Source organism: Sceloporus occidentalis, unplaced genomic scaffold (genome assembly GCF_023333645.1).
Source record: "Sceloporus occidentalis isolate IW3139 unplaced genomic scaffold, rSceOcc1.0.p SCAF_8, whole genome shotgun sequence".
NCBI lineage: Eukaryota > Metazoa > Chordata > Lepidosauria > Squamata > Phrynosomatidae > Sceloporus > Sceloporus occidentalis.
The window spans coordinates 13,181,795-13,208,411 of record NW_028316988.1 but is presented as its reverse complement, the minus strand read 5'-3'; the positions used below and the strand labels follow the sequence as shown (position 1 = coordinate 13,208,411).

Here is a 26,617-nt window from a genome sequence, read left to right as displayed (position 1 = left end):
TATTTTATTCTGGACTATCTTTTTCCCTTATGGGAAATGAGTGGCTACTAGGCTTCTAGTGCTAGTGAAAAACAGGTCCTAGTTGGTACGGATTACATGACAAGGCATAAACACACAACCGACATGCTCCAAAACTGTCTCAAAGGCTTTCATGGCTGGCATCCATGGTTTTTTGTGGGGTTTTTGGACTATGTGGCCATGTTCTAGAAGAGTTTATTCCCAACGTTTCACTAGCATCTGTGGCTTTGGCATCTTGAGAGAAGATGGCATCTGAAGATGCCAGCCACAGACACAGACAAAGCGTCGGGAATAAAGTCTTCTAGAACATGGCCACATAGCCCCAAAAACCTACAGAAAACCTATGTCTCCCAGGAGTGATGCCCTTGTCTGAGCTAGCCATGTCTCTTTTGCAAAGGTGTTCTTCGGGAGAATGATTTGAAGGTCACACAATGGGGGGCAAGCCCCAGAAATATTGCACCACCATGAACCGAGATGCTGCCAGGAAGCCTAGAAGCAACGGATGCCCTTTACCCACCGGCTTCTTTGCCTGGCACCAACCAGGGAGAAAGCCTCTCCCCAAACCGCATTGCCACCTGGCCTTGCCAACGCACCACCTCCATCTTTAGGTTGCCAGGTAGCAGCTATTCTGCAGAAATGTGGGGAAACTGGGATGCACCAGTGTCTTCTCCGACTGGTCCTCCTTGGCCTTGACACTTTGCAGGAATTGCATCTGAGTTTGCATTGCAAGGCTTGGAAACCAGCAATGCCAGCTCCTCTGGGCGGGGGAACAGCGCTCTTCTTACAGAGCATCTTGGTGGCGGACGTGCAGTGCATTGCTAATAAATTTCCTGGCATGGACCGCATTCATATGCGACCAACGGCACTGTTATGCTCAGCCCTATATATGTGTGTGTATGTGTGTGTTTTCCCCCCTGTAATCCAAATAAGCATTGAGAGAAGCCCAAATTGTGCAAACATATGCACACAGGGATGCTATGACTCTATGATTCTATGCCCATATTTGCATCCTTTTGCAAGCAAGGAAGGAAAGAGCTATGTTTCTGGTAACAACCAAAGATGGTGACAGCTAAAAAATGTGCCTGTTTTCTTCTCCCTGAGCCCCCTCTTCCCCTCCTGATGTCTCTCTGGAGATTACATAACATAGAGAGGCTTGAGCATTGGGCTTTCTAGGCTGCTTGGAGGCTAAGGATGCTAAGCTGCCGCCTTTGGTCTCTCCTTGATGCCTTCCTCCTTTCCTTTGTAGCAAAATGAAAGAGGAGGAGGAGGAGGACAAGAAGGCGGCAGTATTGATGGTGGAAGGGGATTCTCTGCCTGTTTCAGCTTGGCTTTCCCAGGATCTGCCTTTGAAATCCCAATAAATAAACCGTTTCAGGATTAAAAGCGTTAAATCTCTCCTTGTGTTTGTGATGGGGGACACACGGCGCGTCCGCCGCCTCCGTCTGCCCATCTCCAAGCCATAAATCCAAAAGGAAAGGGGTGAAACCTAAACCATAAATGTTGACACCAGTTTCCATTTCATACATCTTTTTTTCTCCCTCACCTTCACTCTCCTTGCCTCTCAATATGCAGAAAGAAATGGAGACATGCTTCTCTCTCTTGGTCTAGAATACCTGCTCCTAGAATGACTCTCATCAGCAATACCACCGCCGTCTTTTCCTAAATAATAATAATGCAAATTTAATTTCTGAATTGTCACCAAACCTTTCTTCATATCTTCCCACCCAGACCAGGAAAAGGAGGAAAGACCCTAGAGATGCTGTTCAGGGGCTTGATAACCTTCTCCATGGCACAAATTCAAAGGGATATCCTTGGATGTCGGTTTGCAAATCAGTCCTATCCTAAAACAAAAATGTAGATTTTAATTTTGGAGGGGAGGCGTGGGTTTTTTCCTCTGCTCCTGAGTAAGGTGACAGCAGCCCTGGGAATGACAGCTGTCAATCCCAGGGGCTCCCTGATTTGTTTTTGCTTCTGCAAGGCGATTCTGACGCTTATAGGGAGCATCTGCAATGAATGGTGAAAGGCAGGTTGGAAAAGATGGGAGCCACATTGGTGGTGTGCATGTGCGAAGAAATCCACGTCTCCGCTCCATTGGTGCCACTGCGTTTCCACTGCCACCAGGAGGATTCTGGGAAGGGGAGAGTGATGCATTTAAATGATGATGCTAGATCTTTTGCATCATCAACAGCAGATATGTACAGCATTATTATTATTATTAATTAATTGCATGTGGATTAATGAATTGCCACCTCTTTAAACACACAAGTTCTCTCTCGTCCTTAACTCCCTACAAATATACAGCACTAATAATAATAACAACAATAATAAATTGCCTGTGGACTGATCGATTGATTGACACCTGTTTAAAGGCACAGGTTCTATCTCATGAAATGTACACTATTAATAATGATAACAGTCAATTGCCCGTGGATTGATCGATTGATACCTAAAGATGCACATTCTCTCTCACAAAATGTAGAGCATTAGTAATAATAATAATAATAATAATAATAATAATAATCAATTGCATGTGGCTTGATTGACCCCTATCAACATAGGTTCTCTCTCATTCCTACCTCCTGACAAAATGTAGAGAATTAATAACAATAACAATAATAAATTGCATGTAGATTGATCGACTGACACCTATTTGAAGACACAGGTTCTCTCTCACAAAATGTACAGCATCAATAATAGTAATAATCAATTGCATGTGGATTGATTGATTGATCCCTATTTAAACACACACAAGTTCTCTCTCATTCTTACCTCTCCAGGAAATGTAAATCTTTAATAATAATAATAATAATAATAATATGTGAAATGACTTGACACCTATTTAAACACAGATTCTTTCTCATTTACCTTCCCATGAAATATACAGCATTATTGATAATAACGATAATCAATTGCATGTGGATTGCTTGATTCAATGACCCCCCATTTAAACACACAGATTCTCATCTTCATTCTCACCTCCCCATGAAATGTACAGCATTAATATTAATAGCAACAACAATCAATTGCATTTTGATTATTGATTATTGATTGATTGACCTCTATATAAAGCCCCAGGTTCCCTCTCTCACTCTCTTCCATAGGACTGCATGATGCCAGGCTTACCTGCCCACGAAATTCTCCAGGACAGAGCTCTTGCCTGCACTCTGCCCCCCAACCACAGCAATCTGGGGCAGGTCCAGGTTGGCATTCTGTCCTATGGCAGAGAAGGCATCCTGGAGCTTGTTGACCAGAGGGATCAGGTCTTCCATCCCTCGGTTCCCCATGGCTGCAGACCCTTAGGGAGGGCTCTCCTCCTCCTCCTCTTCTCTTGCTCCTTTTCTCTTGCTTGCAAAATCAACTCAGGGTTAAAACAAAGCACCTCCAAAGCCCAGGGTCCTTAAGTCCACATCAGTGCATGCATGGATATATATATGTATACAAGGGTTGTTGGCTTGGGTGGGGGTTTGCACCCAGCTCCCCCACCCCAGACCCCTGCTGCAATTGGGGTCCTGGGGCTCTGCTCCTGCCCCCCCAAGCCTTTAATCCAGCCTCTGCAGCAAAGAGCTGCCTCCTTCCTCCGCTGCTGCAGCTCCACCTGGTTCAGAAATAATGGGACTGGAAGACAGAGCGCTTCCCTTTCTGGCCGCTAGAGGGAGGGCAAGAGCAGCCCAGTCCAGACTCAAAGGGCTTCCTGGGAAATGGAGTTCAGAGAGGGGCACAAACAAAAGGACTCTCAGGGTTGCCACATTCAAACCTGGGCAGGGTGCCTGTGCAACAGGGGTTTCCAACCTTGGCTGCGTTCACACACACACACCCCTTGTAGCACCTTTGAAATCTATCTATCTTCACATCTATATATGTACTGTATATATGCCAACTTCTTTATTTCAGCATGTGTGGTTGTGTGTTTATATATATATATATATATATACACACACACACACATACATATATATATATATATATATACACATATATAACAAAGAAAGGTGGCTGATAGAAACCACCTTCTTTCAGTTTTATATATATATATATATATATATTCATATATATATATATATATATATATTACACACACATGCTGAAATAAAGAAGTTGGCATATATATATATATATATATATACACACACACATACATACACACACATATATATACATGTATATAGAACCCAACTTCTTTACTTCAGCATATATATATATAGTATAGTATAGTAGCACCTTTGTAACTAACTGAAAGAAAGTTGGTTTCTCTCTCTCTATATATATATGTGTGTGTGTGTGTATAAAATATATGACAACTTTATTTCAGCATAGCTAGACACATCTTGTAGCATCTTTGAGACCCACTGAAAGGAGTTGGCTTCTATATATCTATATATAGATATAGATTGCCGCCTCAATTGTCATGGACAGAGAGGCAGGATATAAATAAATAAATAAGCCAACTTCATTATTTCAGCATAGACAGACAGATAAATAACAATGTAAATTTGGTTTGCAATGGTCTCCTAAATCGAAGGTTTATTTACCAATAACATTACAAGGCAATGCCACCAGCAGTTTGCCTGGGAGAATAGCATCCTGATGTGGATCGATTGCACATTAATTGGCCAGGAATTGAGCCTTTAAATGTGAAAATAACTTTGATATTGCAAAACTACACCTTGAGAGCATCATGTCTGACCCCCAGCTAAAAGCAACTTGGGAATCTTGGTTTGGACCCTTAGACAGACCATTGAATTACGGATACGGTTTCAGGACTCATCTTACCAATTGCACATTAATTGTCCGGGAGTTGCGTTTTTTGCAAGGGTCAATGCAAATGCATCATTGGCCCAAAGCTAGATTGATTTTAATGGCTGAAATCCTGTGGTTATTCCCCTGCATCCACTTGTGGAAGCAGCCTTATATGCATTTGCACAATTTGTTGTGGATGATACATGCTTTTTTGCAGGATTTTTTGCCTGTCTTTTGATGTGTGTCTGTGTGCATTTAAATGAACAAACGCTTCTCCTGGAACAGAGGCACACAATGCCAGCAAATGATGCTGAATATCCTTGAAATCAGAAAGAAAATCCATCTGTTTTGGAGATCTACGTGGGCAATGCAAAAAAGGATTGCTTCAGACGGTCAGTGGGTGGACTGACTTAGTTGCATATTGTACTTTGACCTATTGAGCCGCATTGCAAGGTATTGATTTCTCCCTCCGTCCCTACCTCCCCCTTGTACAAAATCCATGCATCTGTTTGGTTTTAGCAAGCGACAATTATGCAATGCCTGGGAACGCTGCTACTTGATGTTCTTTTTGTGCCTGTTTTATTGAACCATTTCCTGTATTGCTATGTACTGTATATGTATTATCCTACTTGAGTATGTATTTTCCCTGGATGAAGATTAACCATCCATTATGAAGCCAAGCCCTCCCTCCAGTCCATCTGCCTTGGTCCAGGCCTTGGAGGTAGAGAGGAACTGCTGGACCTCATCCCCTTCCCCACCACTACTCCCTTCTCCTTCTGTGTCATGTCTTTAGAGTGTAAGCCTGAGGGCAGGGAACCGTCTAACTAAAAAGATTGCATGTACAGCGCTGTGTAAATTTACAGCGCTTCATAAATAAAGGTTAATAATAATAATAATAATAATAATAATAATAATAATATTCTACAAACAAAACTGGCAGAATTGACATCTGAACAAATTGAGGGGGAAAATTAAATATATGAAGCAAAAGCGATTTGAATCCAGAAATAAAAATTGGAAAATTATTAGTGTGAAGTAAGAAAACCCAGTTTCCAATTTGTTGAGCCTTTTTTAAGAAGGACTTAAGAAAACCACCAAACCAATAATCAGGTGAAAGCACAATAGCCATATTTATTTGAGCAAAACCATCAATTCTGCAGAATAGGGTGCAATCAATCAATCGGCCAAAATAAGCAAAGAGAGAGAGAGTACACGTTTACAAAGATTTCGTGTCTTATTTATACAGTTCTTGATATCATCCTTTTTGTCATCACATTTTCCATTGGCCAAATCAAAATGCGAGATTCATCTTAAGACCTCCTTTGCCTGTATGTACATCACCACCCACATCATACATCGCATGACTGTTTAAATTAGTCATTATAGATTCACAGGTGTGTTCTATTATTCATCCACTTATTAGGCATATGCTCAGTTAGAAACTTTTGTGGCCTTTAAGTCACCCTTTTATAAAAAAAATACTCTTGTCAATTAGTGAGAATAAACAGTATACTAGTCATTTTAATAGTCTTAATATAGCCAAAAATATTAATGTGAGGTCAAGGAAATGTACTGTCTAAACAGTAAGGCACAGTTCATACAATAACAATAGTAAGCAAGCTTTGGCATTAATGCTTGGTAGTGTGCAAGGAAGAGGCCTTTTTGGGGATGATGGAAGGCAGGCAGGAGTCAAAGATGCTCAAGGTCCAAACTGGAGCCTTAATAACAGACTGATAGGGAAAGTGCCAAACCCAGGGTTATCCCCTGTTTGCTGGAATGCTAAATGCGATATAGGACTACTCCCTGCTTTGTTCCCCTGCGTTAGCGCATGCATTAAACACCATCTGAACCATGGACTGAGGCTGGAGTCTTCTCACTGGTGAGCATCACATAAAAAGCTTATCTAAAAACTATTTCTGTTACTAACTTACATTGTTATAAAATTCTGTTTCAGTCAAAGGGCCTCAGCTGACCTTTATTCAGTCCCATTAGATATATTGATTATAGTAAGTATATATGTATATATGTGGTTCTATACTATCTATATATGTAACCTAATTATAGAATACGATTATATAATCCTTTCTACTCTAGTCATGTGTTTCTAACTATTTTGCTAAATTCTATGTGTTTGATTCAAATCCGTTTCTCTCAATTAGCTTTCAAAATTAGGAAATATAGGGGAAAGAAAATAATTTCTGAAACGAGGAAAGGGGACAAATTAATTACAAATCAGAATCAGATTGAAAAATTATTCCTAAAGTATTATAAAGAATTATTTCAAAAACCAAAGACAGAAAAAGTAAAAATAGCCTAATATTTGGAAAAGCAAAATATAATAAAATTTAAAAAGGAACAGAAAGAACAATTGATGGATCCTTTGTTACAAATAACGAAGGAGAGCGCAGAAGGTAAAATACCCCAAACATGGATCCAATCAGATATAATACTAATACCAAAAGAAGAAAAGGTTTTAACAGAATTAAAGAATTATAGACCAATTTCACTGTCAAATTCAGATGATAAATTATTTGCAGCAATATTAGCAGAGAGAATGAAATCTTTTTTAGCAAACTGTATAAACCTAGACCAAAATGGCTTTCTCCCAAACAGAAGGATAAAAGAAAATATTAGGACTATAATACATTTGATAGGAATTCATGAAAAAAGGATAGACTAAAAAATTAGCCCTGGTTTTTATAGATGCGGAGAAAGCGTTCGACAATGTTAACTGGGAATTGATGTTTGGGGTATTGGATAAAACACAAGTAGGGAACAACTTTCAAAACTGGATTGAAACATGATGTAAAAAAACAAGAGACTAATATAATTGTGAATGGAGAAAAGACTGGACCATGCCCAATATTGAAAGGAGTAAGACTCCGGTCAGGCAGTTCCTGTGGGGCCCCCCAAACCAGGTAGGTCTGCCGGTCTTCATCTGCCCCCCAACACACACCGGGGGCTGTGGCGAGGCCTCCCTGAGATGCTCACACCTTTCTCCTCTCTTCCCTCCCAGCAGCCTCTGCTTCTCCTGCCACCACTGGGGCGGGTTGGGAGGAGGAGGCCTTCCAGCTCCAGGCCCAGACAGAGGAGCTCCGGAGACATCCGAGGTGAGCGGAGGGACGGATGGACAGCGGGTGGTGGGGCGGGTGGGAGCTGGCCGGTGCCTTCCAGGGGCTCCCAGAGCCTAACGTGGCACCTTCTCTGCAGCACCTGGGCCTCAGAGGAGCGGGTCAGGGGCCAGGCGCTGGTGGAGATCCTCCAGTGCCAGGCATCTCAGCACGAGAACACCACCCACGAGTTCAATTTCGACTGGGTCTTCCCTCCCTCCTGCACCCAGGCCGAGGTCTTTGAGGAGATTGCGCTGCTGGTGCAGGTAGGGGCCAGGGGCTGCCATCGCAGGGGCTGGGGGCCAGGGCTGGACGGCTAGCCTGATGGAGGTCTCCTCCTCTTCCTCCGCCACAGTCTGCTCTGGACGGGTACAACGTCTGTATCTTTGAATATGGCCACACGGGCAGTGGCAAGACACACACTACGGAGGGGCCAGACAAGATGGAGCCGGAGACGGTGGGCATGATCCCGCAGGCCGTGCGGCACATCTTCCAGACTGCCCGGGAGATGGAGGGCAAGGGATGGAAGGTGAGCCTTGCGCTCAGGGGAGAAGAGGGAGGCCCCATGTCTTCACGCACACAACTGTAACTGTTGAAATGAAGGTCTGGCTGGGCAAAGTCTCGTCATCTGTTGCAAACTGGGCCAGGCACGAGGCCTCCAGTTTTCAATGAAAATTCCGGGAAAGAGACACTACATAAAGTGATTTGGGACTCAAGCAAGGCAGTGATGAGAGGGGTTCTAATACAGAGAGGCGCGGAAATGAAACGGAAAAAGAAAAGGAAATGCAAAAATTGGAAGAAGAAACGAGGCAAGCTGAAAAAGAAGTAGCAAAAGATCCGACGAATGATCAAAAGGGGAAGAGATATAAACTGCTGAGAAAAAAATGTTAACAGTGCCCAGGACCGTCCTGCTCTAATCACTACCTTCCATTTCCCACCAGTGGTGAAGGAGCGGGTCAGGGGCCAGGCGCTGGTGGAGATCCTCCAGTTCCAGGCATCTCAGACCCGCCAATCTGAAATGTCCATCGAGAAGCGGAAGGCCAATGAGCTGCTGGCGGCCGAACTGGAGGCCATAGAGGTGAGGAGCCCCTAAGAGGAGTGGGGCGCAGGCAGCGGGTCTGGGCATCTCATTCTTCCTCTCACTGGGAGGTGGAGGGAACTGGGATGGGGTCTCAGGAAGGCCCCTCCTCAGCTCCCCAGACTGCTTCCTCTCCTCTGGGACCTAGTGGATCTAGGGGAGGGAGAGGGGGCCTCTTTGCTTTCCGTTCCTCAGAGGAGGAGGGCTGGGGAGGGCTACACAGGCAGGCCGGAGGAGCTTAGCCTCTTCTGCCTGGCCCTGAGGAGTCCTCTCCCTCCAGGCTGCCTCTGACCTTTGTCTCAGAGCAGCCGCTGGCCTTCCCCTTCTCTCCCCCTTCGCTGGGGTACTCCAGCTTGGGCCTGAGTGCCCAGGGACCTTCAGCTACAGGCCCCTAACCAGCTCCGGGGCCCGCCTTCTCTCCTTGCAGGTGGAGCTACTCCAATTGGATGAGAGGATAGCGGAGAAGAAGGCCCAATGCGAGGCCGTGGGGAAGAGCCTGCTCCATTTAGAAATGGAGCGCCGGCACCTCCACAACTCCGTGCAGGAGCTGAAGGTTGGCCCGGCGGAGGGGGGGAGGGCCAGTGGGGGTCCTGTGAAGGGGCCCTTTGGTGAGTGTGGGGGGTCCCTCTCTCTCGCCTGAACCCCTGTCCCTCGTTCTCTCCCAGGGTAATATACAGGTGTTTTGCCGAGTGCGGCCGCTGCTGCCTTGGGAGGAGGAGGAGGACCAGAAGGGACCGATCCACTTCCGGTTCTTTCCCGAAGATCCAAGGAGACTTCTCCTTTCTAAGACAGAAGAGGTAGGAGTATGGTGGGGGTCCCAATGTCCTCTACCCCTTTGTCAGAGGGATAGAGGGAGCAGTAGAAGAGTCTAGTGGCCCCTGGCTGGAGTGGGATGGGGAAGAGGCTCCATTCTCTGTCTCGAAGGCTCTCCAGGTTGGTTGGCTTGAGCCCCAAGAGCCCAGACTCCCTGGGGGCCCCTAGAGGAACCTAGAAAGTTCTGCCCTGGACGGGTGCAACGTCTGCATCTTTGCCTATGGCCAAAAGGGACAATATACAAGAGGAAAAAATAAAGAATTATCTTGATAAACAATGCATTAAAAAAATAAACAAACAACAACAAGGGACACTGAATGCCACTATTACAATAGAAGAAGTTGAATCAGTAATCAAGAAGTTAAAATTGGATAAAGCTCCAGGACTGGATGGATTCACGGCAACATATTATAAGGAATTTATAGAGGAAATTAAGTTACCTTTAGTTAAAACTCTGAATGATATTAAAGAACCCAGAATCCCTGAGTCATGGAAAAGTGCAAACATCACATTAATTACTAAGGAGGAGAAAGATTCTTTCCAAGTAGCTAATTACAGGCCAATTTCTTTATTGAATACTGACTATAAAATTTTTACGATGATTCAAAAGATATTACAGGATTACATTAAAGAAGAACAATCAGGATTCCTTCCGAGAAGACAATTGAACGAAAATACCAGATTTGTTATTGATATTCTAGAATATTACGAAAGAAACAATCATAAAAAATTAGGCTTAATATTCCTGGATGCCGAGAAAGCGTTTGATAGCGTTAACTGGAATTACATGTTTGAAATAATGAGAAGGATGAAATTAGGAGTGGACTTTGAAACTTGGATAAGAAAGATATATGAAGATCAAAATGCACAAATCATAGTCAATGGGAATAAATCAGAACGAATCGAGATTGAGAAAGGTACAAGACAAGGCTGTCCAAGATCACCGCTTTTATTCATTATGGTTTTAGGGGTATTACTCAACAGAATTAGAGATGACTCAATAATAAGTGGCACCCAAATTAAAAGTTACAATTACAAATTGAAAGCGTACGCAGACGACATTTTGATTGTAATAGAGGACCCAATAAAGCAAGTACAACAGCTGCTTGAAGTAATTGAGGAATACGGGAAAATATCAGGCTTCAAAGTAAACTACCAAAAAACTGTTATGCTCACGAAGAACTTATTGACAAAAAACAAACAAACAAACAAGATTTAGCAAGGATTACCAATTGCCAGATGAGAAAGAAGATGAAATACTTAGGAGTTTGGATAACTGATAAAAACACGGAACTTTTTGAGAACAATTACAAACCAAGATGGAAAGAAATTAAAAAAGATATGGAAAAATGGTCAAAATTGAATTTGTCTTTGTTTGAACATATTGAGGCAATTAAGATGATGATTCTACCAAAAATAAATTTCCTGTTTCAAACAATTCCCATTCTACTTAATGAGAAAACATTTAAAGAATGGCAGAAAGATTTAAATTTATTTGTATGGAATAATAAAAAGCCATGAGTGAATCGGAAGATAATGACGTACCAAAAAGAAGTCGGTGGCGGAGGAATTCGAGACCTAAAGCTTTACTATGAGGCAAATGTATTACCTTGGATTACTGAATGGATCAGGCTGAAAAATGAAAAACTCCTTAATTTGGAAGGATTTGATAACAGGTTTGGTTGGCACGCGTACTTATGGTATGATAAAGCAGCTGTACACAAGGATTTTTGGCACCACTTGATTAGGAGATCCTTACTTAAAACATGGGGAAAAATTAAGAAAACATTTGGAGAAATACCTTTGTGGGTATCTTCTCAAGAAGCATTTTTTGGAAGGTGGAAGGATCTCGACATTTGGCTGACTTAGAAAGACATTTTAATCAAATCAAGTAATAATACATATGAAATGAAACCAATCGAAAATTGTTCCTCTGCCCAGTCCCACGTCGGCCGCAATCTGAAGAACACTATCTACGAGTTCAATGTCGACCGGGTCTTCCCTCCCTCCAGCTCCCAGGCCGAGGTCTTTCAGGAGATTGCGCTGCTGGTGCAGGTAGGGGCCGGGGGCTGCCATCGCAGGGGCTGGGGGCCAGGGCTGGACGGCTGGCCTGATGGAGGTTTCCTCCTTCTCCTCCTCTTCCTCCGCCACAGTTTGCTCTGGATGGCTGCAGTATTTCTATACTGGCTTATGGCCAGACAGGCAGCGGAAAACCGTATACGATGGAGGAGCCAGAGACGGTGGGCATGATCTACACCATGGAGGAGCCGGACAAGATAGAGCCGGAGATGGTGGGCATGATCCCGCGGGCCGTGCGGCACATATTCCAGACCGCCCGGGAGATTCTTCCGGCCATAGAGTTGAGGAGCCCCTAAAAGGACTGGGGTGCAGGCAGCGGGTCTGGGCATCTCATTCTTCCTCTCACTAGGAGGTGGAGAGAACTGGGATGGGGTCTCAGGAAGGCCCCTCCTAAGCTCCCCAGACTGCTTCCTCTCCTCTGGGACCTAGTGGATCTAGGGGAAAGAGAGGGGGCCTCTTTGCTTTCCGTTCCTCAGAGAAAGAGGGCTGCGGCGGGCTACGCAGGCAGGCCGGAGGAGCTTTGCCTCTTCTGCCTGGCCCTGAAGAGTCCTCTCCCTCTAGGCAGCCTCTGACCTTTGTCTCAGAGCAGCCGCTGGCCTTCCCCTTCTCTCCCCTTCGCTGGGGTACTCCAGCTTGGGCCTGAGCGCCCAGGGACCTTCAGCTACGGGCCCCTAACCAGCTCCGGGGTCTGCCTTCTCTTTGCAGGTGGAGCTACTCCATGTGGATGAGAAGCTGGCCGAGAAGACGGCCCAGTGCGAGGCCGTGGGGAAGAGCCTGCTCCGTTTTGAAATGGAGCGCCGGCACCTCCACAACTCCGTGCAGGAGCTCAAGGTGGGCCCGGCGGAGGGGGGAGGGTCAGTGGGGGGTCCTCTGAAGGGGCCCTTTGGTGAGTGTGGGGGGTTCCTCTCTGGGAGATATTGTATAGGAAGAAGAATGGTCATTGGTCATATGATACAGGAGGAGATAGAGGGAAGCACAAATTGAAAGGATAAAGGTTTTGAATCTATGGACTGTAAAGATTAAGTAAATATTAAGAAGAAGCGTAAGTAAGAAATTAAATGTATGATAAGATAGGAATTGAAGTAGCCTTAGGAAGTACCATGCTAGAGAAAAGAGTTATAGATGTCAAGAATTTATCTTATATTGGATATATTGTAAGAAGTCAGTCTACCTGCGCACCATTGGCAGCGCATGCTTGTCCTCCTGCTCCTCAGAAATATGGCCGTTTATCCCTGTTGCCTGTTGTAATCGCAGGCGCAGGAGAAGAGGATAGAAAGAAGCGGCGGAGGCGGAGGAGTCGGAATCAGAATGCAGTCGAATCTTCACCTGGGGAAGAAAGCGCACCCCAGGAGCAGGGTATCTACCCCCCTTTGCATGGCACTTCTTAGGATAAAATAGATAATAAAAGTATAGATGTTAATAAAGAAAAAACATAACTTGACGACATATTATTTGATCATAAATCAAGACATAGATCAAAACACTGTAAATTACTAAACAAAAGAGAGTTGGAACAAGGGACAATTAAGCCGACCATGTTGAAATGGGCTTGGGAAATTGGCAAAACACGGGAGAAAGCTTGGTATGGCAGTAACAAATTCACCCAATGTCACAATTACAAGGAAAGCCTCTTCTTTAAAATGTTCTGCCGCCATTGGCACATGTCCCCAAATAATCTCAATCTGATATACAAAAAAGGGAAGTGTCAAAAACCTGACGCAAATTACATTCCTATGCGGTGGAGTTGAAAGATGGCAGAAAAACACTGGCAAAATACACACTCGGCAATGGCAGATATTCTCCAGATCACGCTACCTATCTGATATAGCTACCTATACTGGCATCTGTTTTAAGGGAATTAAAGAATTATAGACCAATTTCACTGTTAAATTCAGATTATAAATTATTTGCAGCAATATTAGCAGAGAGAATGAAATCTTTTTTAGCAAACTGGATAAACCCAGACCAAAATGGCTTTCTCCCAAACAGAATGAAAAAAGAAAATATTAGGAATATAGAATAGAAAGCACTGAGTTGTGCACTAAAATATTGGAATATCACTATGATAATATGATCTTAATTGGAGACTTCAGTGGCGCATGGGAATCCAAATTGGAAATCAAGGAAAACGAAATGAAATCAATGAAAAACAAGGGAAACTTCTTTCCTCAGGAGGACCAGCTCTATCCCCATTTCTATGTGGAGCTGAGGGGTCGGCACCTGGCCCTCCATCGGAGCCAGGAGAGGGACCTGGCCCCCATCTGCTCCCCTCCTTCCACCAATCAGATCATCCCCTGCCTTCTCCTAGGCCCCGATCTCCTCCACTCTTTCACACTGACACCAATCACATCATCCCTGCATCCTTCTAGACCCCGATCTGCTCCACTCCTTCACCCTGACACCTACCCCACCATCCTGACTGCTCCTGCATCCCCATCTCACCCCCCGTGCCACCTAACCCATCATCCCCTGACCGCTCCTACATCCCAATTTCACCCCCTCTGCCACCTAACCCATCATCCCCTGCCTTCTCCTGCATCCTGATCCTGGCTCCAGGGACCCCCAGCAACCTATCCCATCATCCCCTGCCTTCTCCTAGACCCCGATGAAGGATGACAGCTAAAAAGAAGGCAGGGAAGGAGGGCAGAGCCCTAATGAGCATGTGCAAGGGTGCCGATTTGAATCGTTGACCCCTCAAAGTATGCTCTGGTATGGTAATACAATGTGCACTCACTCCCCTTTGCTTGAGTCCACATCACGTGACTGGCTTGGAATCAAACTGACTTCTCTTCCCCTTCACTTCGGGAGGACAACAGAAAGGCAAACAGGTGTGGAAAAACATGACATTTTAATCTCAATCCACATTGCTAGAGAGGAGTGACTCTGGATCTGGTGTGGAAAAACATCACGCTTTGCAGTGCTAGAACAGGAGTGACTGTCGATCTGAGCTGCAACCCTCCCCATGTGTGATAAGGTCCAGGAACTGGCTGGGCTCCTCTCTCTCTGCCGAGACAAACTCCAGCAAAATAGCCACAAGCAAACCGAAATGCAGGAGAAAATGGAGAAAGCCCTAAGGACCAAGGAAGCGGCAAGAGGACAGGCTGAATTAAACCCCCTAGTTCCCTCCTGTTTGGGTTGGGCAACAAGTCCCATCATCCTCAGAAAGCAGAGGACTTGATGGTATCCCTTCTGTTGCTTTCTCTGTCTTACTTTTTGCAGGCAGAACCGGTGCTGGATTCGGTCCAGAATCATGCTGGGGCCCGAATTGAGCATCTGGAGCAAAGCCTGGAGTCCCAGAAGCATCTCCTTCCTCTGTTGCGTGAGGCAAACAGATACATGGTAGGTGGGTGGACAAAACGGGAGGTCAGGGGGCATAAAGCTTACAAGACCCAGGTTCAAATCCTGCCCTGCTCAGCTGTGGAACTCTCTGCTTGATCTTGATGGCAGTCTTCTTCCTTTCTTTCTGCCTGTCCTGCCTCACAGGGTTGTGGGCGAGACTCTCGCATAAGGAGCTTATGAGAGGGAAGGTAGGATATAAACACTGAGCAAAGTGCACCTCGTAGGATTAGTGTAGCAGGTTTCTGGCTGGCTGTCCGCTTCCTGGTGAGTCTTGGAAACCCAAAAGGAAGCCTTCTTAAGTCTGTCCTTAGTCCGCGTGACTCCTGTATGGCGCCTGGGGTGGCCTTGTGCCAGGCTGAGGAGCTTGGCCCTGTACATAGTTGGGACCAGGAGTTGCTCTTGTGGTGACCAATCTTCCTTAAAGTTCTTTGGCCAAAATTCACGGTAGAGCAGGCCATCTGTCACCACGAACTTGGCATGCTCGTTTGGCCAAGTGGCATGTGCCTCACCCCTCGCCAATGACTAGGCCAACTGTAATGTTGGGTCTGATCGTTGTTCTCTCTGGAACAGATCCTTCGTTATCGGGAGTGGCTGGTCCTCCACCGAGGGAAGAGTAGGTGGTTCTTCAGGCGGAGAGGAGGCATGGCCACGGGTAGAGTCTGGGCTGGCAGCATTTCCCATTGGGGTTCTGTGTCGTCCTGTGGCAGTGGACACTGTGCGCTGGACACGACAGTCTGGCCACAGCCAGATTTTCCCTCGGGTCCCATCTTCCTCCGACGGTTTTGTCGCCCGCAGTTCTTCCCAAAGAGTGGCCACCTCCGTCTCTGACTTTTGGAGGGCGCATTTTAGTTGGGTGACCTCCTCTTTCAACAGCTGGGATTTTGGAGGAGGAAGGAAAAAGAGAGAAAAGGGGTCAGACCTGGAAGGGGATCCCAAGGTCATCTATTCCAGCCAAGTATAAGGAAATCTTGCCCTGGAAATGAAAATCTATTTGAATACACACTCAAATGACGACCGCAGCAAATCCAACTAAGGCATGACACGAAACATAAACTATATACAGTGCTATATAAATAAAGCAAAATAATAATAATAATAATAATAATAAATAATAAATCGTAACGACAAACAAGAGGAAGAAAAAACAAACCAATAAACCAAGAACAACATTTCTAAAAATGCCAACAGCAGTAAATGACTTCCTACCCTTTGCATTTAGTTACTTTTAGTGTCAAAAAGTAAGTAAAAGTAAGGCCTTGAATATGAAGATCAAAGAAACAAGTTGTTGCTCATTTATGTCATTAACGTATATATTCTATTATCTCCCCCCCCAACCCCATAATTCCAAATTCTGATTTTAAAAACTCCAACAAAAGCAAAACCCAAATGTATCGGTTTGAGTTCAGCTGGGATGAACTCAGGTTTTTGGGGGGAGGCAGAAGCAAAAGGGAAGGTGGGCATAAAATCACCTAGAAATAAATGACTTCCCCGGACACACAGGGAGGGTGCCCCTTTGGCACGGAGGGCCTGGGCACCCCATGGAGAACTACCCCAACCTCCGGCTCTGGTCACCCAACGTCCGAAGCCGCTCCTCCTGCTGCTGCCGCATCACTTTCTGCAGGTCCTTGTCATTCTTTGAGAGAAATCTGGGACAGAAAGAGAGGGGGGATTAATGGTGGCTTTTCCATTAATCAGGATTTGGAGTCCCCCCCCAAAGGCACGCAGGCCCTTGTCAGCGAGGAGACGGAGGAAAAGCCAAAGCCTCCCAGGTTGCTAGTCCCTGGTATAATATATAATATATATAATGTGTATAATGGTATAATTGCAAATCCCATCTCTTCCTCTACAAGTACTACAGTCACCCTTCGAGTGCAAAAGAAAGCCCTTGCAACCAATACACAGGTTAAACCTGGGGGGAGATAGGTATGACCTCCCCCCCAAATAATTGTGTTCCTTGACACTGACCAAGCTGGTTGGGGGCTGATGGGAGCTGCAGTCCAACAACCCTGCTATCCCTGTCTTGGCATTAAAGGCTAGAAAGTGGAAGCACACACAAGCACCTATGTGCCCACGCTTGGTACATTTACTACTTAAATAAATGTGTGGCTATTTAAACTCTTCCCAAATATTAATGAATGCGTGGTTATTTAAATCCTAGGACTACTACAAATTATTAACAAAGGTATGGATATTTAAGTCCTGGAAGTACGTATTGCCAAATGTTGATAAAGACAGGGCAATGTCAACCCTGCCACTCCCAGAGCCTGGCCATGCCAGCTGGGGGATGCTGGGCACTACAGTGCAAAAGCTGGAGCTTTCCCAATGACCCCACGGATGGCTGCAAAAAGGAGGCTCTTATCCGGGGCAAAGAAGCTGTGACTGAAAAAGCAGGAGGCCAGTTGTTCCTCCGTGGCACAAAACCATGGCACAGGTCCCGGGTGACACAGCAGTGCCCCAGATCCACTGGGCCCCGAGGCCCCAAACCGACCCAGACCCAGCTCTTCCTGGCTCACCTTCATCTGCATCTGGGGGGCCTTGTTCAGCTTGGCAAGGTTGGCACTGCCAGCCTCTCTCTCCACCTGCAGTTGACACTCTGAGTCCTCCAGGTTCTGCTTCAGATGTAAACTGTTCCAGCAGGAAAAGGAAGGAAGGAAAAAAGAAGAAAAGGAAAGTAGATGCAACTGAAATATTCCTAAAATGAATGTGTAAGAATGGCAAGAAGCACCAGACTCCAGGAGTGGGGGAAGACATGGGTTCGAATCCCCTCCCATGCTCTAGCATGGTTTGGATCCCCTTCTTCAGGAATGAAAGCTTGGAGAGGAGGCAGACGGGTCCAACCTACCTTGCATGGCTGTTGTACAGATAAATAAGAAGGTGGATAGCCCTAGCTGGGTTGTGTAGTGGCTAGAGCACAGGAGTGGGCATTGAGAGACCTAGACCTGGGTTCCCGACCCAGGCATGCAAACTTTCCTAGGACCTTACCACACGGGGGCTTTTTGAGCGTCCGTTCGCATTGGACGATGCGTATTCGCGTTATAACGCATCATTCATTCATACTTGCGCACTCTGAATACGCTTTGCTGATTCGTATTCGCATCATATCGCAACATTCATCCTCACCTGGGCAGCCTTCTGGATCGAGGTCTTGCGCATCGGCCAATGCGTATTCACGCAAAGCGAGGCCAGTGCAGACTGGATGACCACACCAGCCCAATACAATGTGTGTTCGCCAATGCGCATCGGCAGCTTTGCGCATGCTCTGTGGGTCTCTGAATGGGGTGCAACATTTTTAACTTCCGGGGGTGAAGAATGAGGTCACTGTTTAGCGCGGAATATCGCGAGAATTGCTGCCTTTAGCCACTTACGAAAGGGGTATGCTCCATCTGTGTGTGTGTGTATACATATGCACACACATAAATACATACTTACATACTTATATATATGTATATACACATAGTGGAATAGCCAAAAGTGTGATGCCTTTTCTATGTGTAAACACACATTTGTATGTATGAGAGTTTTTAAATATATATATATACACACACACACACACACACACACACACACACACATATATATATGTACTGTGGAGCAGCCGAAAGTGTAATGTTGCATGTATATGCTTGCACACACATTTTTTTTGTGTGTGTATATATATATATACACACATACATATACATATACACACATGCACATATATATATATACACACACATACATATACATACATATACACACACACACACACACACACACAAACTGTGGAGCACCTGTAATGCTGCATGTATATGCTTGCACACACATCTGTGTGTGTGTGTGTGTGTATATATATATACACACGCACACATACATATACATATACACACACGCATATATATACACACACACACACACACACACAAACAAACTGTGGAGCAGCTGAAAGTGCAATGCTGCATGTATATGCTTGCACACACATGTGTGTGTGTGTGTGTATATATATATACACACACACATATATATACATTCCCTACTCCCAGACACAAAAGGTTTCTGCTTTATCTTGTTCAGTGGCAATAACGCTCCCAGCCCCAGCAGTTGTGTTAAAAGGGGAAAGGGCCACCGGAAGGAGAAGGGGGACATTGCAGCACGGCATCATGGGGGATTTGTAAGCAGTGGTCTTCAGGAGAACCAGCGGATTGGATGTACACACCAGACAAAGCAGCAGAGGTTCCGCATTGGCCATCAGTGCGGATCCAGCCGATCCCCTAATTTTGTGGACTTGGAAAACGGAGGAGCTGGCTGCCTTCAGTTTGGAACCCAGCCGTGAATCCGCATTGGCCAAAGCGTATTCACGTTATGTCGCATTGGTCAATGCATATTCAGAGCTCACAGGTGTGGAACTCCAATGCTCTATAACGCGAATACGCATTGGCCAATGCGAACTGACGCTCAAAGAGCCCCCGTGTGGTAAGGTCCCTTGTCAGTGGGCATAAGCGGGGGCATTTAACCCCACCCTCGTGGTACCTTATGTTTTGTATTTTTATTCGATGTTGTAATATTGTTAATTGTTTTATCATCGTTTGTTGTAATCCGCCTTGATTTATTCCTCCAGGAAAAGGCGGAATATAGATAAATAGTATTACCATCATTATGATTATTACCTGAAGGGGTGGGTGGCCGCAATGGCATGGTTTCCTTCAAGGCTGCGGTTTGCTCAAGAGGCCGAGATTCTGTGAATCTATAAAAGGAAAAGCGAGGAAACACCTGAGAAAGGGATGCTAATGCGAATCCTTTGGAGTCTGCCTTGTCCGGAATCCCAAAATCTGAAACATTCCCAAATCCAAAGTGTTTCTTCCCAGGCGGCCGAGACGCCGGCACCTTCGCTTCCTGGCGGTTCAGGGTACACAAACTGTAGTTCGTTCGCAAAATGATTCAAAGCATGATGGATAATGCTACTCTTAGGCTATGGGCATCACAAGGCCTATAGCAGTGGTTCCCAACCTTCCTAATGCCGCGAGCCTTTAATACAGTTCCTCATGTTGCAGGGACCCCAACCATATTGGAGCGGTGTCTAGGTTTAAGACCATTGGAAATATGTGTTTTCCGATGGTCTTAGCCTTCTCACAGCCTTCCAGAACCTTCTGGATCCAGTCCTGTTCCACTTTGTGGTTCTGTGCCTTCAAGCCATTTCTGATACACGGCAGACGCTAAGGGTGACCTGTCACTGGGTTTTCTTGCCACGATTTGCTCAGAGGGGCTTTGGCACTGTCCTCTTCCGAGGCTGAGAGTGTGTCATTTGCCCACGTTCTCCAAGCAGGTTTCCACGGTCTCCCAGAGCCCTAGTCCAAGACTCAAACCACTGCAAGACAAGAGAGAGGACAGACCTCTTTTCAATGAAATTAAGGCCTGTTACAGACTGCCAAAATAAAGCTGCTTCGGGTCTCTTTGGAGGTATGCTGTTTAAATGATGCATGCATCCTAAGACTCCGGAAGCTGCACCGAAGCTGCCCTCCAGTGCTTAGGAATGGAGTGTGGCTTTGGCGCGACCTCCGGACTCTTAGGACCCATGCATCATTTAAATAGCATACCTCCAAAGAGACCCAAAGCAGCTTTATTTTGGCAGTCTGTAACAGGCCTAAACTTCATTTAGTTGCTCTTTAACTTTTGTATGAAGAGGAGAATTGAGAATCATCTCCTGTTCTTGAAGTGGTCTCTTGCCTTGGCTTCTGGACTGGGAGAATGCTGGGATCTTAATCAATTCATTAATTCTGGTCTCGTTTTGGAGACATGAAACGGAGTTAGTGGGAACAAGCTGCTAAACCTAAAGGTCTTGGAGGCTGGGTATGCAAGAGGGGCCCCATGTTAAGAACTGCATTAGCCACACTTAGGCTGCTGCTGCCACACTGCAGAATTAAAGCAGTTTGGCACTGCTTTCACGCTCAGCACTTCATCCTATGGAATCCTGGGATTGGTAGTCTGTTGTGGTGCCAGGGCTGGGCTTTGAAATCTCGGGCAAAAGAGAGGCAAAAGGCTCAGGCTGCATCTACACTGGAGAAATCATCTGCTTTGAGACCACTTTAACTGCCTCGGCTGAATGCTGTGGAATTCTGGGAATGGGGCTTTGTTCCAGAACCGCAGCAGAATGGCAGTTAAAGCCCTGTAAAGCTCTCTGACCAAAGTGACCAATGCCCTCAACCCAAAATGTAGGGCACTCCAGCAAAAAATGTAGGACTTGTCCAAAAATAACAGCTAAAAACACCCATGGTATTATACATTCCTGCTGCTTAGCCATGCTCCAAATGGAGGACCTTTGGAAGCATGACAGAAGACGACATGTCCTGGAAAAGGAGGACGATGTCTGTCACCTTGTCTCTGGTCCAAAATACACTGCAGAAATAAAACATAGCTGGACTGAAAGGCCCAGAATGCCTCACCAGGTGCATCCACACTCAGGAAAGAATCCAGTTCCAGAGTGATTTAACTGTCCTGGGCTAGTGCTGGGGGATACTGGGAATTGTAGTACACTGTGGCCACAGAGCTATCTCTGGCAGGGAGTCCTATGGCCCTCCAAACGTAGTTGAACTGCAGTGCCCAGAATGCCTCACCAGGTGCATCCACACTCAGGAAAGAATCCAGTTCCAGAGTGATTTAACTGTCCTGGGCTAGTGCTGGGGGATACTGGGAATTGTAGTACACTGTGGCCACAGAGCTATCTCTGGCAGGGAGTCCTATGGCCCTCCAAACGTAGTTGAACTGCAGTGCCCAGAATGCCTCACCAGGTGCATCCACACTCAGGAAAGAATCCAGTTCCAGAGTGATTTAACTGTCCTGGGCTAGTGCTGGGGGATACTGGGAATTGTAGTACACTGTGGCCACAGAACTATCTCTGGCAGGGAGTCCTATGGCCCTCCAAACGTAGTTGAACTGCAGTGCCCAGAATGCCTCACCAGGTGCATCCACACTCAGGAAAGAATCCAGTTCCAGAGTGATTTAACTATCCTGGGCTAGTGCTGGGGGATGCTGGGAATTATAGTACACTGGGGCCCCAGAGCTATCTCTGGCAGGGAGTGCCATGACCCTCCAAACGTAGTTGAACTGCAGTGCCCAGAATGCCTCACCAGGTGCATCTACACTAAGAAAATGGTCCAGTTTGAGTCTGTTCAGTGCTGGGGAATCCTGGGAACTGTAGTCTATTTTGGCCTCAGAGCCCTCTCTGACAAAGAAGTCTCAATGTCTCCCCAATACTATTATTCCCAGGATTCCCTAGCACTGAGTTAAAGCAGTCTCAAAGTGGGTGGTTATTCCTGCAGTGTGCGAGAGAGATAGAAATGCTAGGGACCGAGGAGGATCTCTGTGTCCAAAACACACTGCTTGGTCTGCCAGGGCTCAGTGCTATGGCATCCTGGGAACTGTAGTTCATTGTGGCACCAGAGCTCTCTGACAGAGAAGGCGCAATGCCTCACAGACCCCAGAGTCCCACAGCATTGAGCCTTCTGGGGCAGTTCAAGGGGTCTAAAAGTGCAGAGAGAGAGAGAAAAGCCCCTCAGGTGGAAGGTTGGGAAGCCCTGCCCTAGAGCATCATCATGGAGCCTTGGTTCAGCAGCCAAGTCTGTCTGGGAGCAGGAGCAGGAGCAGAAGCGTACCTGCCTTCAGGGAGCCTCCAGCTGAAAGAGAGAGAGAGGGCCTTGGGGGATCAGGGAGGCTTTATCAGGAGCCATTGACACAGCTGAGGAAGGTCTGCTGCTGGAGCAGCTGTGGCTCTTTGGCTCTGGCTCCTGGGGCTACTTAGAACAAACCCTGGTTTCCTAGATTGCTGACTATCTGGATGATCTAAATCAGAACATCAGATCCAGAAAGAGTTTATGATTAAGGGTTTTCCAATTCTGGGGTGCTCTATATCCCAGGAGAGTAAAAGGGGCTGGGAGTCACTGTCCTTTGAGGGGGTCCCTTCCAATTCTGGGGTGATATATGTCCCAGCAGAGCAAAAGTGTCTGGGAGTTAATGTCCTTTGAGGGGGTCACCTCCAATTCTGGGGTGCTCTATATCCCAGCAGAGCAAAAGGGGCTGGAGTCCATGTCCTTTGAGGGGTCCCTTCCAATTCTGGGGTGCTCTATATCCCAGCAGAGCAAAAGGGGCTGGAGTCCATGTCCTTTGAGGGGTCCCTTCCAATTCTGGGGTGCTCTATATCCCAGCAGAGCAAAAGGGGCTAGGAGTCAATGTCTTTTTGTGGTGGAAATTCCTTGTTGAAATAAAAAGCCATAGAAACATGGAGTCGCTTTGGTTAAAGAAAAATAGGTTTTTAAAAATAGAGGCTTGGAGTTTAGAAAAAAGCAATGGAGTAAAAAGAGCCTCATGACCCCTGAGAAGCTGGCACCAACAGAGTTAGACATAATATACACCATTTAAGATAAGGATACATTGTTGATGTTCAGAAGCAAGGTTAGGAGGAAAGCTACTCAATTCCTACAGGAGGGGGTAAGGAGTGATGGTGCAGTTTTAATGTATGCATGTATTTCTGTTCTGATTGTAAGAATTCTGTATGTTTAAATTGTAATTAGCCAATCAGGTGTATTGAAGAAGCTTCATTGTCTTCAATGATATCAAAAGAGCCATTTTGTCTTGTTCGGGGTCTCAGCTTTTTGGAACTTGAATTCCACTGAGTTCAATGTTTTCCTTTGTCGACAATTGGAAATAAACTTATGGATTTTCAATCTATAGGTCCTCTTGTCAATCATTGCTGTGCCAGGCCTAGATCTTTAAGTTTCCTGAAATTTCTGTTACGCTTTGAGGGGGTCCCTTCCAATTCTGGGGTGCTCTATATCCCAGGAAGCCACATGTTCCCAGCCACCCGGGCCTCTGTCAGGTTGCCATACTATGTTTCCCAGCATGGCAGAGGCAGCTGGGCCTTTGGGTTTCCTCCCCCATACTAGCATGCTACGTTTCCCAGCATGGCGGAGGCGGCTGGGCCTTTGGGTTTCCTCCATCATTCTAGCATACTGCATTTCCCAGCATGGCAGAGGTGGCTTGGGAAGGCTGGGCCTTTGGGTTTCCTTCCCTAGAAACTCACAGGGAGACCTGGGGCAAGGCACATGCTCCCAGCCTAGGGAGATAGGACAGTAAATAGAGAGAGGGATCTTACAGATTATATAGGTGTCTATGATGTAGATAGATAGATAGATAGATATAATTATAGATATGCATACATAAGCGTGTGTGTAATAGTACATTTGTGTGTGACTCCATTCCCTTCCCCTGGCCCTTCCTGCGCTCTGATTGGCTGCCTAGTTCTACCCTTAATCTAACCTGACCCCCCCCCCCCGAATGTGCCATGCAGGAACTCCTTTTCTGGCGCTGGCTTCATCAACCCTGAATGGCTTCAGGAGCCGCCCCAGCTCTGCTTCCCCCATTGGGAAGGGCCTCCTCCGGAGTTGGCTCCCACCACTGAGCCCCACTCCCTGCAGCTTCCAGGGCTTGAAGGGGAGAAGGCCAAGGGGGGTCTTCTCCAGCTGTGGCTTTCAAGCCCTTCCACCTGGAATAGATTGAGTGGCTGAAGCTGCAGGAATGTGTTTATTAATTGATAAGACCATTCTCCAATGGCTTTTTCCCTTTGTCTGCTCCCAAAATACAAGTCATGTTCAGAAGGTGCAACTCAGGGAGGAAGGCCGGGGAGTTCTGAGGCTAAGAGCTTTTGGACCTCTTGATGTATTCTGTTCCCAAATCTCTGAACTTTGTGACATGACCATTACATTTGGGAGTTGATCACATGGGGGAATGTCCAAGGAGGGCCAAGAGAGGGGTCAATGCCGAGGGCCAATATAAGGGTCAATGCCGAGGGCCAAGAGAGGGGTCGATGCTGAGGGCCAAGAGAGGGGTCCAGACAGGCGGCCATCTTGAGAGCTCCTAAGAGCAGGGGCTGAAGGGAGCGCTTTTGCAGAGAGCCCCAAAGGTGCCCAAAGGCCCTTGTCTGCATGCCACTCAGCGAAGGAGTCGCCACTTGCAGCCCTCCTTTTCCAGCCAAAACCCAGGCCTTGCTTCTTCCTGCTGCTCAGTAGATGAGCCCAAAAAACGGGACAAGAAGACGCCAGGTTTTGCAAGATCAAAGCCAACTTGGCCAGACAAAAGCCAAGAGCCAAACTTGTCTGCCCCAAAGAAACTCTTGTGGCCCCTCAGGGCCCTGCAGCCTCTGGATGGAGCCAGAGATGCCTTCCTCCTTCCAGGGCTCCCCTGAGAAGAAGCCCATTGGGCAGCAAAGCCTATGGAACATACAGTTCCTTCATATCTCTAGATAGATCTAGATCTTTAAAGGACTCTTCCCTTTGCTTTTGCTGCAGGACCAGAGCGAAGAAGGATGATGGGTTCGTTGCTCCTGGCGCCCTTCGCGATGCAGGGCCTTCTTGGCTTTGGACTACAATTCCCATCGTCCCCCGGAGGGCTCCAGGATGCTGGGCATTTCCAGAAAGGAGCTCGAGGGAGGGGCCAAGGAGGGCCTCTGCATGGCCTGGGGATGATGGGAAGTGTGCTCCAAGACCCCTAGCATTGACATTCAAGTCACCAACCCTGGGAAGGGGGATGATGGGTCCTGCAGTTCAAGAGGCCTGCTGCTCCCCCTGAACCCTGAGGAGCTTGACAAGGACTGCAAGGGACTGCAATTCCCATCACCCCCTGGGAAAACATGGCCGCCCCGCCCCTGAGGGCCAGAGGATGATGGGAATCTCATTCCCAAGCCTAGTTCTGCGTCGCCTGGGGATGATGGGAAGTGTCCACCTCCGGGCTCTGGAGCCGCCCAGGCCCCTTGGACATTGGTACAGATGGGATTGAGAGTTCCTGCATGGCAGAAAGGGGCTGGGCTGCGTGGCCCTTGCCTTGGGCTCTCTTCCAACTCGCAGGGCCCCAAAGCCCAAGTCCTGGCCAGCCTCAGCAATGGGCCCCAGGCACTCTTTTGGGGGGCCCAGCAGTTTGGGGGGGCTGTGAGCGTCCTCCTTTCTCCCGGACAGGTCCTCCGAGGCATGCATTCCGCTTGGAGCATGGCTGCGTTCAGGGGCCTGACTTCCTCTTCTCTGGGGGCATGCATGCCCCCTCCCAGTGTTGCCAACAAGCCTGGAAGCTATTTCCCCAAACGTTTGACCAAAACACACCGAATCCCCCCAGATCACACCAAATATCCAGTCAAAATCCCCCAAAGTCCCCGTAATGTGAATATGGCGGATCTTTTGCAAATAAACGTAACCCTAATTGAATAAAAGGAATTGGAACTTATTTCAACTCTCAAAATTACCATTAAAACCAACCAAAGAATCTCTCAGTCCTTCTAATACTTTTAAGGTGTTTCTTTTGACATGAAGGGGCTCCAGGGAGCTTTGTGCCAAATAGAAACGTGTTCGGCTGCAACCGCACTGCAGAAATAATCCAGTTTGACACCCCTTTCACTGCCCTGGCTCAGTGCTAGGGAATCCTGGGAATT

At 46.6% G+C, this 26,617-nt stretch overlaps 1 protein-coding gene across 12 annotated transcripts in view; it reads right to left on the bottom strand.

The window, feature by feature from the left end:
• DNM1 (dynamin 1) overlaps nt 1–3,620 on the bottom strand; it is a 73,134-nt gene extending 69,514 nt beyond the window's left edge. For all 12 annotated transcript variants that reach the window (XR_016282094.1, XM_089534795.1, XM_089534787.1 and 9 more), the window contains exon 1: nt 3,142–3,620. Coding sequence is in view for 11 of the 12 variants with exons in the window: in XM_089534795.1 (XP_089390921.1) it covers nt 3,142–3,302 (161 nt within the window). In the remaining variant the exon portion in view is untranslated. The remainder of the gene's footprint in view (nt 1–3,141) is intronic.
• Nucleotides 3,621–26,617: the final 22,997 nt, after the last annotated feature.